General features: G+C 45.3%; 1 protein-coding gene and 1 pseudogene across 2 annotated transcripts in view; one reads left to right on the top strand and one right to left on the bottom strand.

Annotated features, from left to right (window-relative positions):
• MAN1A2 (mannosidase alpha class 1A member 2) overlaps window positions 1-17,560 on the bottom strand; it is a 229,958-nt gene that overhangs the window by 90,157 nt on the left and 122,241 nt on the right. For both annotated transcript variants that reach the window (XM_006135741.4, XM_075904629.1), the window contains exons 4-5: window positions 10,321-10,439; window positions 5,205-5,285 (exon numbers count right to left, since the gene is read on the bottom strand). In XM_006135741.4, coding sequence (XP_006135803.2) covers window positions 5,205-5,285; window positions 10,321-10,439 — 200 coding nt within the window. The remainder of the gene's footprint in view (window positions 1-5,204; window positions 5,286-10,320; window positions 10,440-17,560) is intronic.
• On the top strand, window positions 369-2,291 carry LOC102454189 (signal peptide peptidase-like 2B pseudogene; annotated as a pseudogene).

Here is a 17,560-nt window from a genome sequence, read left to right as displayed (position 1 = left end):
AAGTACCCCTGAGGGTACTCGTACCATTGGTTGAGAAACACTGCTTTAGACAGTGGCTCTCATCCACAATAGGTGATAGCAAAATTTGTCTCCAAAGGCAGATGATACGACCTGCCATACAATAGGCATAGCAGGACTTGTCTTCATGGGAAGGCCTATCATAAAACAGGATGGAGACCCCCCCTCACTGGGAGGAGGGAGGGGTTTGCTATGTAACAGACAGAGGGCGGGGCTCATCTCCATGGGGCCAAAGTTTATTATGCAATAAGTGGGGGAGTGGATGTCTCACCACAAGGAAAAAAGCTTCCTAGGTGACAGGGAGTGTGGTGAGAGAAGGCACCTGCAACCTGCAGAACCCAGGGAAGAAGATGACAATGCTGGTGTCCTGCTTCCTCCTGCTTCTTATTCCACATGTCCTTGGTCAGCACCTTGGAGTCGTCAGAGTCACCCCAGAGAAGGGAGGAGATTACTGCTTTCTCTTCCCTTCTCACTGGATGCAATCAGTGCAGGATACGAATAGCAAAACCAAATGGCTCCAGCCACATCAGGAACTAACATATGCAACGTTGTGTTGTCTTCCTTCCTCCTTCGGTGAGGATGACTGTGATGGTGGGGGCCACAGCACTAGAATTGCCTCAGTGAGGAAGGGTAATTGCAACTTATTTGAGAATGCCAGACTCCAGAGAATAAATGGAACCCACATTCAATTAATCCTTGGTGGAGATGCCCCAATATCCCTCAGAGGCGGCAGTGGATTGGGCGCCATCTGGGGTCACTGTGAGGAGACCATTATTCCTGTAAAACTACTCAGTGACATGGACATAATCTATTTATTCTTCAAATACTTGGGCAGGCTCTTGGGATACAACATGGGGATCATGTTTGTCCTTGCAGTAGGCACTGTCATCACTGGAGGCTACTGGGCAGGAAATACAGAAAAGAAAAGGCAGCAATACATGAAGTGGAGATGCAAAAATGAAGAAGATTTTGATGATGTAACAATTGACCCTGATGTCCTCTTTATCTGTGCAAGTGTAGTAATATCTTCCTTCATGCTGCTTGCTCTCTACTTCTTCTATGATCACTTAGCGAACATCATGATTGGATGTTTCAGCCTCTACGCATCCCTTGGGCTTTACAGTTGTTTGTCTCCCTGGGTGAACAAACTACCATTTGGAGAATACAAACTCCATTTCCCATATTTTCACAATGGACCACAAGTCAGAACATTTTTCCTGGCAGGATTTTCTGGCTCCATCAGTGTCACATGGATGATCTTCAGAAATGAGGATCAGTGGGCCTGGGTCCTACAAGACTTTCTAGGAATCTCGATCTGCCTCTATGTTCTAAAAACAGTCCGCATGCCTACACTGAAGAACTGCAGTTTGTTTCTAGCTGTTCTTTTGGTCTATGATGTGTTTTTTGTATTTATCACTCCTTTTTTAACCAAGTCTGGGGAGAGCATAATGAAAGTGGCAGCTCTTGGACCATCTGACATTGCCAATCATGAAAAGATCCCCTTTCTGTTGAAAGTTCCGATATTATCCTCTGCATCAACCTTTGATGAAAGCCCCTTTACTATCCTTGGTCTTGGTGACATTGTAATTCCTGGTTTCCTGATAGCCTACTGTCACAGATTTGATGTTCAGAAGCATTCCTCCAGAATCTACTTTGCATCTTCTACTATAGCCTATAGCTATGGTCTCCTGGTGACCTTTGTAGTGTCAGCATTAATGCAAAAGGGTCAGCCAGCTCTCCTCTACTTGGTGCCCTTTACGCTTACCACTAGCCTTGTTATTGCTCTTTTGCGCAAGGAACTCACAATTTTTTGGACAGGCACTGGTTTTACAAACGAATTATCTCGTTCTTCCTCAAGGATAGCTATCAGCTATCCAGATACCCCAAGAGATTCAAATATACAAGTATGTCAACAAGAAAGGGAAGAAAAACTGATCAATTTCACATTCAGTGAAGAACAGCTAGATAACTCCATTCTAGTGACAGAAAAATTGACTAATCTCAACATCTACATTGAACAGAATTCAGACTCCATACTATGTAAAGAAGAACAAATCAATCAACATGATGGCAAGCACAAGAGAGACATTCATAAAGCAGAAAAGAATCAGTTAGACTCTATGACAGAGAAAAAGGATCCAGAGATGTACCCAGAAAACCTCAACATGTAAGTGATGCTGGTTTTGCAATCATTGAAGAGTCCCTGGAAAATGGATCCAAAATGCAGGAACATTCAATCTCAGTGTGGTAATAAACCTATAAAATGTAAATTATCTTTGTGAAAAGCAGTGCTTTATTGTGTATGCATGCAACAGTTTTAACTAGATATTTGTACTATTTTGTTGCTGATGTCAGAAAGTGTCAAAGATATTTTTCAAGCCATTTTATTAATATAATTTTTAAAAGAAAAGGATAATCACAAAGGACAGTACCCACTTTTATATAATTAATTCTAGGTAAGAATGATATCAATGTAAATGAACACACTGAAATAGTGGATTTGTTGTACAACAATGCAACCGTAGCAAACAAAACAGGAATCAATTAATGAAATAATAAAAACACAACTATAAAGTAAAAAGGAAAGTGGGCTACTCAATATGGACACAATATGAAAGAATTTTCACAGGCTATGTCTAGACTACGCTGAAGTTTCGAAAGAAGATATGCAAATTCCAAATTTGCATATCTTCTTCCAATCTCACTTTCACTCTTGAAAGCTCAGCTTTTGAAAGTAGTTGGGATGCAGTTTTTTTTGGCACCCCCCCTTTTTCGAAAAGCCACTCTTCCTCAAAAAATGAGGTTTATGCAGCTTTTTGGAAAGGGTGGTAGGGTTGCTGAAAAAACCGCGTCCCAGCTACTTTCACTTTAGAAAGCTCCGCTTTCAAAAGTGAGATCGGAAGAATATATACAAATTCCCACAGAATTTACATATCTTCTTTTGAAACTTCAGCATAGTCTAGACGAGCCATTAAGGTCCAGAAGTATTCATACTACCACACATAAACCAGTCCTTGTTTTCCATGTCAGAGTTCACTATTCAGCTCCCAGACTCATCTCACCCCATCCAAACGTTACCACAATATAAAATATATGGAGATCCACTTTAGTACACTGGAAGTCCAAACATTCAGGGAAGGTTCAGAAGAATATTTTAGTTATATTTAGGAATTTCAATTATGACTATCACCATAGTAACTGTGCCTCACAAACATTAATGAAAATAGGCTGTACCTGGGGTTATTGGCTTCATGAATAATCAATGGTGGTAGTTCTGTATCTTGTATTATGCAGGTCAGACTAAATGATCGTAACGGCCCTAAAATCTATGAATAATCCATATTCCCAGTTTCCTTTATTCCCAGTTTCTGTGCGCCTTAACCACAAAATCATCTACTCTCCCAGTACAAATCAGATAGAGCAGAAAGTGAATTTGGCCTGATGCACTGAAAGAAACTTCTCTCCTCAAGCTACAGATACTGCAGAGCTCTGCATATATCTCCCCCACCCCCAAGAAAGCCTGGAAAGCATCCGGATGCGACAGATACAGCTACCCAAAATGTTATACAATGTCATTGTTCACCAAACAGGTACTTAATAAAAGTTGTGTGACCCAACAAAGGACTGTTCAAGAATGCGCAATTTTAAGCCAAGAATCCAATGGCAAAAAAGATACATATAAATCAAGTATGTTATTGTATCGTTCTCCCGTAGTACAAAATCCAAATTGGTAAACGTAGAACAAGTTTGACTGGAAGAAGGGATAGTTACAGATTTAATCACTGTTTAAATTATTTGAATTTCCACAGTACTCCATAATCAGGTTCCTCTATCACAAAAATAAGCATAGTTGATGCTAATTTTTCCTCCTATGAGAAATTATCAGCATAATCTCTAAAACCTGAAAAATACCAGGGAGACTACTATCCCATATCTAACTTAGAAAACAAATTTTCTATGAAAGCATGTTAGCTAACCTGTTTTAAGTAACACATTATGTCAAGCAACTTAGTGCACAGTGTATACATGAACAAGCTATATTTAGAAATGTGCTTTGACCCCCTATACCAGATTAAACACAACTAGCCAACACCTCTTTAAATACAACAACCGTTCTTTTCAGTTAAAGCATGTTAGAAAACATGTTAGTTAATACATTTTCTAAACTTGGCACATTTTCCTACTGTATATTAGGCCTTAAAGGTGGTTGAACTACCATCACCAATAGGTGGGTAAATACCTTCACTCTCCATAGCTGTCAGTGCAACATCTTTTACCAGCACTAAATTTGTTTTGATAACAACAACAACAACAACAACCAGAATAAGACACAGCATATAATCCCCCAAACAGGCAGCAAACAATAATAATTTTCAGACACTACTGACATAGGCAAGTCGTATGCATATGAGTTAACAATAAAAAATGAGAATCAATTCTGAGAATACTGTCCCATATAGCCAAGATACCTATATTTCAAGATACCATGCAGGCTATATATACAAGTAGCTCTTCCAATCCTAAACTGGATATAGTAGTTTTTCTCAGCAATCTTCATGCGGGGGAGGGGGGGGGGGGGGGAGAGGGAGAGAAGAGAGAGAAGTCTAAATGTAACACTGACATAGAAGAGACATAGCTCACAATGACTTCAGTGGGAAATGTACTTGTGGAAAGAGTTTGGTCTTGTGTGTCTCAGTTTTATTCCATTGCTGTAGCAGGATTATGGCTCCCTACACAAATGATACCTGAGAAGACTGTCAAGGGTTTCTGCATTCAGATACCTGTGACTAGTGGGGAACAAGTGGCAGCTGAGAAAAATTCTCTTGAGAAATGTTGAATATCTTGAAACAAGGTATTTATATATAACAGAGTCTAATAACTAGATAACTAGGGAAGAGGTGACCACTTGTGACAACGAAGTTGAAATACCTTGATAAAAAAGCAAACTGTAGAAGGCACAGGTTGTTTCCAAGTCCTGACAACAGGACTTTGGCTAGCCCACAGATACTCTACAATAATTAGCTTTAGACAGAGATTCCATGATCCCTGTAGAGCTGGGTAACAGACCATCCCACTTGCTATATTATCTCAAAATACTGTGAACCCAACAACTCCAAACCTTCCAACTGTGCAGCTTTCATTTGACAGATTACTAATTTTTCCACACTTACTTATTGTTTCCTTACCTCCTGTCCTGACAGGTAATATGCTGCTAGTAAACCACCAATGAAGCGGATATTGACCTCAAAAACAGATACTTCTGAATTCTGGGAAAAGAGAAAGGCAAATGTTTATAAAGCTTCTCTACATAGCAATAAAGGCATCAGAAAAACTATTATTATTAGCGAAGGGATATACACAAATCCAAATGCACACAAGGACTTGTAGTTGCCAATATTTGGATTCACAAGAACAAACTGCTGGCTAATCTTCAGGACACCAGGCACTATGGCTGTCTGCAGCTCCCTCCTCTTGGTCATAACCCTCCTCCAACATTCTTTCAGAGGTGCCTACATCCCACCTACTGCCCACCCACACTGCCGAAGGTGCTGCCTCCCATTCTTTCCCTTATACCTCCATCATTGATTGTCAGTATCTGTAGGATATTGAGAACCATGAATACCCCCTTGTCAGTTCCCTAAAAATGGAATTGCCCCATCCTAGTTCAGGATTCCAAGTAAAATGTATAACTTTTAGACCTAAATTAAGAGAGAAAATCCTTGCCGTTCATCCAATCACCCTTGTTTTCTTTGAGACAGCTGCACAAAAAAAGGAAAAAGGTGCAGCAGCATCAGGAGGGGAGCCAAAGGGAGGCTTTCCCCTTAGTTTGGGAGATGCCTCCCTTCCCCACGCTATACCTCCCAGACACCAGGAAGGGCCTGAGGCTGGGGTTCTCTCTGGTGCCATGCACCCCAGCAAGGGGAGGAAACTTTGTGCACTCCCCCCCCCCCCCCGAGTCAATCAGGGCCTGAGCGCACGAAGTTGCTCTCTCCCTGTCCCACTCTGCCAAGGGTGCATGGTTCCCTCCTGGCAGAGTAGGGAGAGACACACTTTGCGCACTCCCCCACCCCCAGGTCCTGATTGGCTTGGGGGCGGGGGGAGCATGCGAAGTCTCCTCCCCCCGCTGGGGAACACAGTTCCCTCTGGTGCCACACACTCTTGGAGGGGAGAGGAGACTTCATGCACTCCCCTGTCCCCAGGCCTCGACTAGCCTGGGGGCCGGGGAGCAGCAGGGCAGCCACAGGCTGGATCCAGCCCATGGAGGCCTCTTTGCCAACTCCTGCTCTAATGAGAACAGAACTATTTCTCTTGTTTAGCATTTTCATCTTCATACTATATATTACAGAAATGTGCATCTCCGTGAATCCATTAGTTAAAAAATTCCTCCAAAATGTTAAGAGCTAGGGCCACCAAATTTGGTAGGCAGCTTCCTCTTATCATAACTTTTAAAGCAAGGTAAGAGTTTGGTCGTGCCAGGACAATTGGATGTGCCCAGAATTTGATTGTTTCTCATAAAATGGAAAGGGTAGGAGGGACAGGTAGATTGACCACAGGGGGACAGTAACAGGCCAGAGATGGGGACCAGAAAAACTATAACCCCATTGGGCCAGCAGGAATGGAGAAAGGGACAGCTATCTACTATACATTTCAGAGAGTTTGTCTGTTTGTGTGTCTGTGCCCCCCCCAGCTGGGGGGCATGCATCCCTCCCCTGGTTGTGCCCACTGCAGCAGCCATGGACACACACTCCTCACCTGGGCCCAAATTGCTGCAATAAGAGAAGGCTGAGGGTATCCTCTCTCTCCCCAGGGCAGCCTGCGTACTGAACCCCTCATCCCTAGCCCCAACCCAGAACAATGATTTAAATGAAGAAAAACTAAACTTATGTAGTTAAGGACCCAAGCAGCACCACATAAAGCTTCTAGTGTTCTCCATATGAACAGAATTTCCTAAACCAAAGGAGCTGTAGCCAAGCTAGTATATCATTCTGTTGAATATGAAATTACATATAAACTGAAGCCACATAAAGGATCATTTTGGTTTAATGGTTAAAAAAAATTTCCAGGTGTTGTTAACTGTGGGATCCTAATCCAAAAAGGATGTGGGGATGGGATCACAAGGTTACTGTAGGAGAGTTACAGTATTCCCACCCTTACTGCTGGCTGTGGTGCTGTCTTCATAGCTGGGCAGCTGAAGAGCAGCAGCAGCAGGCCAGAAGCCCAGCTCTAAAGGTGGAGCCAATGATAGCAGTAGCTCTGAAGTAAAGCTGGCATACTATGGTACTGCCACCCTTACTTCTGCACTGCTGCTGGTAGAGTACTGCCTTCGGAGCTAGGCGCCTGGCCAGCAATCTCTGCCACTTTCTAGCCACACTGTGCTGAAGGCAGAGAAGAAGTAAGGGTGGCAACCTTACAATCCCCTTGCAACTGCCTTTTGGGTTGGGATCTTCAGTTTGAGAAATGCAGCCCTGGATTTGGTAGGGTCCTACGTATGTGATGTCTATTATGTGTGATGCCATCCTGCTTGATGCTCCTGTTTTGTTTCCTGTTCTAGGTCAAGGCTCTGTGTGCGCAGTTATTTAGGGCACACCGCTATATATCTATTTGGACTGTTTATCTTATATGTACAGACTGACCTAACCAGTTTGTGGTTATTACATGTTCTGTTTGACAATATTCCTGTGTATTTTGCTTTGATGTGGTTTTGGGTTTGGGGATTTTTTTATTGACTACTATTCTGGGGTGCATCGGAGTGTAACACTGCAGTGATGAATGTTTCTATTTTGCAACCCATGACACCTGGAGCACATCTTTCAGCTGATGATAATTTGGATGTTTTGAAACTATGTGCTAATTGTGGAACTCTTCAGTGCTACTAGGTTACCTTTGCTACAGAGGTACTTAGGCCATGATCACACTGATATTTATGATGGGCTCCAAGAGTCCAAGTCCTCCTTAGATGCAGATGAGTGGTACCTTAATGAACATTTCAGCACCAAAGAGTCTGTTCTGCTTAAGGAGGAAAATGTTTTGTGAAACTTGCCAGCAGCCCAACAAAACCAGATGTGCATTGGCACATCATCTGTGAAGGACAGCTCAGGAATATGAATGTCAAGGCATGATGATGACTGTGGTCAGGGCATTTATGCGATTGGCATAGCCCGTGACTGCATGGATGAATGGTTACTTGCTGAAGATAATCAGAACTCTAACTTTTTTTGCTACAATTGCTAAGAGTGAGGCATTTGAAAGGGCTTGGGCTAAAAGAGGTTCTATATCTCCGACTGCTCCTACTATTATGTCGGCACTTTAACAGTCCGTTGCTCCTTTTATTTACATAACCCACAATAATACAATGCTACCTACTCCTGCTCTGTGGCCTCAGCAGTGAAAGCTGCCGTCTCACTTTCTGGAGTGGTAATCTGACCAGCTACAACTATGGGTGCTGGGCTTATGGGAAGAAAGGACATTTTAAGTTAACATGTGCATATACCGGTTCATGAAGACAGGAGGCCTGCAGCACATACGGTGAACATGAAGCCCTTCGAGACCACCTTCTTCTCCCCCGACCTTTGTCTGGGGCAGACTGACAGTAGAAACCTGATATGGAAACAAAGGCCTCAATGGTTCCCCACATACAGTGATGCTGCCAGGGAACTGTAGCTGGACTCAGAAAGGACCTAGAAAGGATATTCTCATAGATCACAGCAGAAAATTGCAGTGGATTTTACTGGGCCTTGGTTGCACCACACTGACCGTTTCAAACTCTTACTCATAATTCTTAATTATGAATAATGCATTCATAATATCACAGGGCACCCCCAGAAGAGCTACTTTCCTGACTAACCACTTTATTTACTGTGTTCGGCTTACCAGAGAGTCTTGTTTTAGATAACAGGACATCTTATGTACCAAAAGAGTTTGAAGGCTTTCTGATGAGAACTGGTACATGCAATCTTTCCACTATCTCATTTCACTCACATATATAGAAGCTTTACAAAGTTGTACAGCCTTTACAAAGCTCTGTATATGCCAAGGAAACGAGACAGTGAAAAGATTGCACAAGACTGTCAAGTAATGTGTAGCTTACATATTAGCGCAACACTCAGCTATACCCTTGCAACTAAGCCCTGGTTATATATTATAGTTGGAGTACACTCCATGTAAGTACAGGAGTAACCCCATTCTATCACTTCTTCAGGCAACCTAGTAGGACCAAGTTGTTTATAATGCCAGAAAAGGATCACTCCACTCCTTCCCTGTCCGTGAAGCTAAGTGATGTGATTAGGAAATACATGAGTTGCAACAAGCGTAAAGACTCCAGGCATTCTATCCTGGTCAAGCAGTGTATGTTAGTTGGGGATCTGGAAGCATTTTGAGTGCTTCTGGTGTGATCTCCTGGGCTACTAGCCAAGGAGTACATCAAATGCATTTACCACAGTTCACCAGCAAGACATACTGCTTACTGATAGAGGAATACATACGAAAGAGGATGCACCTTCTGAGCATAATGGTGTCACGTAGCCAACTGGGAAAGTTGTACCACAGCAATAGCACCTACATGGTGAGCTGAATCAGCGGTACAGCCTATAGCCCTACTTGATGCTTCCCACTGAGCACCGCTGAACTTTTGAGGAGAAAGGAGAGAGAGTTTGTGTATGTATGTTCTATTCAGGAACCCTTGATATATATCTACTGTTCAGAATGTTATGTTTTGTTCCAACTGTCACTGACCTCACCAGTTCTTGATTATTACATGTCTGATTGACAACCCACATGTGAGTCTTCTTTTCAGTTGCTGTTTTGTGGTTTTGGATTGTTATTCCAAGGTGTATCAGAATATATGCATAATAAACAATTGAACTGAAATATTGTAAGTAGTTTATGCACCACCATTTGAAAAGTAAAATGCCTTCTTCCACAACTGAATACTCCGCTGGCTGTTGAAATGTGTTTATAATTTGATCTCTATTGGGGATAACTTTGTACTTATTTCTTCTGCAGAGATTTTAATGCTTCTCATGGAACATATAAGAATTATCCATGTTTTGGCAATCACTCTAACGTTCAAAAACATATTACATAGAAAGACATCCTTATTAGAGGGCCACAGACATTCATTTTTCAAAACGCAAAAAATAAAAGAAGTCCTTTGAAGTTTAGCCATAAACCTGAATTTCATGTTTTCCAAATAAATGTTTTTTGTCTCCTCAACCAGTTTTTTTTCGGTAGGGAAGATTACGATGTGTTTTCTCAAAACACTTTTAAAAGGACCAGTGAAATGCGAGGAGATGTTCTACTCACCACACTAAAATCAAGGTGTTTGTCAATCCAGTCTTGTCCTTCTCTGAATTCATCATGAAGCCCCATGATATAGAGAGTATCCAAAGCATCCACTATGGTAGCACCCATTTGCGAATTTCCTAAGGGCAAAAAATAAGATTTTTATTACAACTGATTATTTCATCAGAAAAAAATGTAAAAGAGAAAAATAAATAGTCAAAGTAGTCTAGACCTTGACCAGTGATGAGGCGATGGTACTAGGAGGCAATCTCAGTCAGACAGAAGTTAAAAGCAGCTTGAAAGCACATCCTTCCTCTTGTGTGGAGCTCAGGTGCATTGCTAAAGGCTACACTTTTGGGTTTTGGGAGAAATGGGAGAAGGAAACTTGAAAAAGACCATTTTTATCTGATTTGCTCACCAGAATATGAACAACCATACTCTCAGGCAGCTATAAGAACTGTAAGGACATTCAACTTCAAATACCTGTCACAGGATTCTTGGACAGGACTGGGGAAAGAGTTTGACTGAAGGAGCTACAGTAACTCCAAGTAGCTGTAGTAATTTTTGCCCATCCTGACAAACAGTGGAGGAATTAGACTGAATTTTGCAGTGATGTTAGTTAGTTGCTGTCAACTATTATCATTGTGTCATATTCCAAACAAAAGCCTATACTAAGATGCAGTTAAGGTTCCAGATATGTACCCGTATCCTGTAGTGATCCTGTGCAATAAGTATATAATTATGATTAAAGCATTTTGCGCTTCTAGTCCCAGATCAGACTGAGGTGATTTTTAAAGACACATTCAATCTTTATTTTCCCTCTTTCTTATGGAATCACTTCAAGGGAGAGACAAGGTTTGGGTGTTTGTGATTGTGTGTATAAGCCTCACAGTAAGGAACTAAAATGGTTAACAAGCAACTCTGGGCCCAAAAGGAAGTTACTGGGAATGCTCATAATGGAAGTAGAGCTCAAAAGACAGCTGCTAAATTTAGTTACAGTTACTGGAGCATGGGAGCAGCCCTACGCTACTAGCTTCTGTAGAGAGGCTGCAGGAACTCCAGAGTGCCTGCACCAGAGCCCATGGCTGAGTCACGGAAGGCTCCCATGGAGACTGGGAAGAGCAAGCCATGACCAAGGGAGAAGAGCTTCCATACAACAATGTCAGGTAGAGGCCAGGGTAGGAAACAACCTAGGAAGCAGGCAGGCTTCATGGTGTCAACTCCCAGACTGCTTCTCTGATTGCCAATCACAGGGCTCTGGGTTGAAACTTGCTGTAGCAAAGAGAGACCAGTGTAACAGTCTGTATCCCTATGATAACACTTTTTTTCAAGACTAGGACAAATTTTGTACAAAATATGCCTTGTGAGCTATCATTTAAAGCCCATGATTGTCCTGGTAAAATATGCCTGAAGACATTGTATGTAAAGTTGTAAGACTGTACTGTAGAACATTATTGAGATATAGTCCAAGTGTAGAAAAGCAGGCACAAAGTAGTTACTTGAAGACAAAAGGCAAACTGACACCTCAGACAGGTATCAAGAAAATCGGATGGACTATCACCTGGTTAAACAGCCAGCCATTCTTTGCCAGGAAAAGGGGTGTGAGAAATTTACATCCTAGCAAAGAAGCAGCTGGAAGTTCTCATCTTCAGCCAGTAAGAATTCCTGCCAGTAAGACTGCTAGACCATGTTGTGAGATAAAGTTTTCCTTTGAATTCACTCAGCTTGTGAGTTTAGGCATTAGTTGTGTTTTACCTTTTATTTCTTTGTAACCAATTCTGACTTTTATGCCTCATTATTTGTAATCACTTAAATCTATCATTCTCTGGTTAATAAACATGTTTTGTTGTTTCATCTAAACCAGAGTGCTAGGACTGGAGCGTTTGAAATTCTTCATTTGAGATAAGATGTGTGCATATCATTTTCTGTTAATAAATCTCAGACTTTAGATGAGCTTGTGTTGTCCAGAAGAGAGCCAGGCAGTACAAGATGCTCATTTCTAAGTGTAAGTCTGGGAACGGGAGTTTTCTGGTGTTGCCCTGCAGCAATTCAAGAGTGGCTGGCTATAGATTCGATATAACATAGCTCGGAGTGAGCCGATGATGAGTGGTTGTTTTCACAATGAACAAGCATCAGACGTACACAGGTTAGGGAACTGAAGTGGTACAGCTATCCTTCAGTCCAGATTATACTCTGGGAAATGTCATACCCAGGTTCCCCTACTATCAGCCACTGACCCTCACCACTGGGAGACACAGCAGAACTCGGATACAACCCCCAGGTTGTGTATTAATTGTGTATTTTTCAGCTTTATATTTCTGGATTTCTTTCAAGCTATAACTGAATTTCCTGGAGTTGTAGTGCTTAATTCTGGGAGAATCACAATATCCCTGTAATATTTTCCTACCCTAATTACTGATATACAATTACAAACTGAACTCCATCTTAATTTTTTGTCTTGGAATAAAAATTATCTGCAACAATCTTTAATAGTTTAATTATAATACTAAACCTCTGACCAGAGAACATGGGTTGGACCACTTTATAAATATTCCTGTTTTGGTTACTGACTCTGAAGTGACTGGGACTGAGTATTGACAGAATACAAGTAAGCTTCTGCTTCACCCCAATCTAGGCACTTCCTCTCTGTTTTAGATGTTTGCAAACCAACTCTACTTTTGTCCTCTGATATACGTGCATTGTGCTAGGCTTTACTATGGGTTGAATAGTTTTAAAAGATTGTAAACAAAAATCAATATTTTGAAGCAGTATCTCTTCTGCTGTGCTCCCAGAGAGCACAAAGTGAGTGGAAAACACAAGCCCCCTGCTGGGGATTCTTTTAAGTAGAGGAGACCACACCAGGTGTAGCGCTCCTACATTTCCTTCTCAGTAGTCTGACACGCAGGAATGTTGCAGCTGGATTCAGTCATTTAAGGATAAATGGGGGTGGGAGGTGGTCATGAAGAGGCCCCCAAATTATTCTACACTGCACTGAGAATCAGACAGCAGTAAATGAAGCATCTTCCCTTCTCCTCTCCTGGACTGCTCTCTCTGGCTACGTGGAAAGGAAAGCAGAACCGTCCTCTATTAGGTGCTCCCTTGGGCTCAGGCAGTGTCAGCCTGAACCTATTCTGTTCTCCCTGTTCTCCCAGCCTAGCAGGTAAACAGGCAATGGTGCAACCAGAATTACTCTTCCCACTTTTTCTGATTCAGCTCATTGCCAACAGAGAAGCTGCAGTAGGGAAGGGACAGCAACTGCTCAGAGCACTCCACAAACAACTGCTTCGGAAACGGTAGGGAGGCCAACTTTCTAATGACAGAAACCTGAACATCCTTGCCCTGCCCATACCTACAGCCTCACCCCACCTATTCTCTGAAGTCTGAGCGCCTCCCCATTCCATCCCTCATCTCTCCGTCACTTGCTCTCCCCCACCCTTGCTCATTGGCTCATTTTTACTGGGTTAGGGCCGCGGACTGGGGTATGAAAGGGATGAGGGCTCCACCTGAGGGGGAGGGGTTTGAGATGTAGGAGGGAGTTGCGGGCTGGAGGAGGGGCTGAGGGGTTTGGAGTGGGGAAGAGATCTCCAGGTTAAGGGAGGGGCTTGACGTGTGGAAGGGCATATGAGTTCTGGGCTGGGGGAACAGGATCCACAGTAGGACCAGAAAGGAGAAGTTTAGGAGGCGGGAGTGGGCTCCAGACGGGGGTAGGGGGTTCAAGAGCACGAAGGGGTAGGGACTCATGTTAGGAGCGGGGGCCCAGAGTTGGGGCTGAGGATGATGGGTTTGAGTTGCAGGAAGGGGGTCTAGGCTGAAATCACAGGGTTCGGCATATGGGAGAGGGCTCCAGGCTGGGGCAGGAGCTTGGGGGGTGGGAAGGGGATCGGGGTGGGACAGCGGGTCAGGGCATGCAAGGGAGTTTGGGATTTGGGCTCCAGGTGATGCAAACTTCAGACAGCTCCCAGAATGTGGCAATGTGTCCCTCCAGCTCCCGACCTAGACAGAGGGTGGCAGTCAGGGGGCTCTGCATGCAAAGCAGACAGAAGAGTTTGAGAGGGGATTTGAAAGAGAGAGCCCCAATACATGTGCCAGCACTGCTCCTGTAGCCAGCCAGACCATTGATGCCTCTATCCAGATCCAGGCCTGGTTTGCAGGGACTGTGGCTTGCAATTCCCACTTACTGAAATCCAGGCTTGGGGGGGGGGGGGGGGCATCCAATGCAAAAGGCGCCTGCTGGTGGAATCTCTCAGGAAGCAAGTGCAAGAGCTACAGGAGGAGGTGGCTAGGCTGAGGAGCATCCAAGTCCATGAGGAATTCCTTGAGAGTATTCATGTGGATATTCCTAAGGAAGCTACCTCATTACAAGAGACTGCAGGCACACCACTGATGGAGGAGGAGATGGCTCCGTTTCAGGGGGGACACTGGCAGCTGGTCACTTCTGGCAGCAGGCAGCGCTCCACCCCTGCTCCCAACACTCCCACCCTGGTACTGGAGAACCATTATGCTGTTCTAGGTACAGGAGATAAGGAATCACCCCCTAAGGCAGGAGAGGAGAAGCCAGGTACCCCACCCGCAAGGCTCAGAGATCTGCTGCCACCACTGCGAGGAGGAAAAGTAGGGTAGTGGTGGTTGGAGACTCCCTTTTAAGGGGGGTGGAGGCATCCATCTGTTACCTTGACATAACATCTCAGGAGGCAGAGGCCCATATCCGAGATGTTATGGAGGCACTGTCAAGGATTATCTAGACCTCTGACTACTACTCCATGCTATTCATTAATGACACAAGAAGTCATTTTTCAACTCTATTCTGTGCTGATCAGGCCTCAACTGGAGTACTGGGTCCAGTTCTAGTCACCACATTTCAAGAAAGATGGAGAAATTGGAGACGGTCCAGAGAAGAGCAACAAAAATGACTAAATGGCTAGAAAATAATGACTTACTAGGAAAGACTGAAAGAACTGGGCTTGTTTAGAAAAGAGAAGACTGAGAGGAGACATGATAGCGTTTTTCAAGTATCTAAGGGTATGTCTACAGTACAGCGCTATTTCAAATTAACTTAATTTAAAATAGTTAATTCAAATTAAGCTAATTCGAAATAACACATCTACACACAAAATCTATTTTGAAATAGCATTTTGCTATTTCAAAATAGCATGTCCACACTGATTGGACGCTGGATCGCATTTAAGGGTAACAAACTGGTTCCAGTAGGGCATCAGGTCAGTAGTTGCTTTGTGTGGATGCTGTCTGAGGTTATCTGAGGCTCATGCTTAAAGGGATCCCCCTGGACAGCCGGTTCTCTGCTTTCCCGCTTACTTGCCTACCTCGCTGAGGGACAGCAAAGCGTTTTCCTCTCTGCGTGCTTTGATCACTCTCATTTGGGACACCACAGCACTCGGCACCATGGAGCCAGAGTTGCCCCTGGGCACTCTGGTGCTCATTCTGCATGTGTTGCGGCAAGCCTGGCACCAATTGCTGCAGGCCGCCTGGTACCATCTGCTGCAGGCCAGCACCCTGGCCCTCCTCCTGCCCCACCTGGGGGCCCTGGAGGAGCAGCAGCAGCTCCTGGACACCAGCGTGCCCCGCCGCATCTGGACACCAGCAGCGATTGTAGGACCACATCGTCCTGAAGCACTGGAGAGACCAACAGTGGACCCAGAACTTCAGGATGAAGGACACCTTCCTTGAGCTCTGCAAGTGGCTCGCCCCTGCTCTGCAGCGATGGGACACATGCATGAGGCCCGCCATTCCCCTCCACAAGCAGGTGGCCATCACCCTATGGAAGCTCTCCAAGCCGGATAGCTGCCGATCCATGGTGAACCAGTTCGGCGTGGGGAGATCCACCATCGAAACGGTGCTCATGCAGGTACGGCAGTCACCGGCCACTGGGCCAGAAGGGGGGGGGGCTTCAAGGAGGAGATGGGCTGCCCCAAGGAAAACGAGGGGGAGGTGGTGTAAGTGCCCTCCCCGGGAGGCTTCAGTCTGTCCCAACCGCGCTACAGACCGCCCGCTGTTGCCAGGATTGCAGCGGGGGTTGCTCCTGGGAGTGGGGCAGTAGCGGGGAACAAACACTCTCAGCCACCCAGGCACCCCAGTGACCCTTGGTTTTGTGTCTCTCTCTGCAGGTGGTCAAGGCCATCAACAGGTTGCTGCTCTGCAGAGTCATCCGCCTCACCGACCTAGATGCGGTCACCCAGGGGTTCGGCGCCCTGGGCTTCCCCAACTGCGGGGGGGAAATCGACGGGACGCACATCCCCATTCGTGCCCTGGAACACCAGGTCTCCCTCTACATTAACTGCAAGGGGTACTTCTCCGTGATTATGCAGGCCGAGTCTGACCACCGGGGCCAGTTCATGGACGTCAATGTGGGCTGGTCTGGCAAGGCACACGACGCGCGGGTGTACCGCAACTCCTCTGTGTGCCAGAGGCTGCATGCCGGGACTTTCTTCCCTGACCGCCGCATCAGGGTGAGGGACGTGGACATGCCAGTGTGCCTGGTGGGGGATGCGGCCTACCCCCGACAGCCCTGGCTGATGAAGCCCTACATGGGACACCTGAACCCCTCCCGGCAGGCCTTCAATGCCAGGCTCAGCAGGACCCGCATTGTGGTTGAGGGGGCCTTCGGCCGGCTGAAGGCCCAATTTAGATGCCTCCTCACCCGCCTTTCCGAGCATAATATTCCACACGTGGTGGCAACGTGCTGTGTGCTCCACAATTTATGTGAGAGGACGGGGGAGGCTTTCCTGCCAGGCTGGATGGCTGAGGCTGACTACTTGGCTGGCTAGTACACACAGGCCCACACGGCTGCCATCCAGGAGGCCCTTCGGGGGGCTGTCCACATCCGGGAAGCTCTGTGGGAAAGCTTCCAGGCGGAGGAGGAATAAAGTCCCCCTGGCGTGCCCCACTGGGGCCTTCTGCCTTACATTCCGCCCCCACCACCTGCCCCTTTCCCCTCCCTAAGCCCCCCTTCCTGATGTAAAATAAAAACACACGTGTTGCCACAAAAAATCTCTTTATTTAACATAACTGGGGTAGAATGAGGGCGGGAGAGGGGAGGGGGAAACCTAGGAGGAAAGAGCTGGAAGGGGGAGGCAAGGGGAGGGGAAACTCAGGGTTGGGGGTCTTGCCGGCCCTCCGGTCTCCCAGATCTGCAGGTGTGGGGGCCTCGGCATCCCCAGGGGGGAGTGGGTATGGAGGGTGAGGCAGGAGGGACCGGGGGCGGGGGGGTGGTGGTGGAAGGAGGAGCGATAGCTGGGGTGGCCAA

Source organism: Pelodiscus sinensis, chromosome 1, assembly GCF_049634645.1.
Source record: "Pelodiscus sinensis isolate JC-2024 chromosome 1, ASM4963464v1, whole genome shotgun sequence".
Classification (NCBI taxonomy): Eukaryota; Metazoa; Chordata; order Testudines; family Trionychidae; genus Pelodiscus; species Pelodiscus sinensis.
This window is presented reverse-complemented; position numbering and strand designations above follow the sequence as displayed.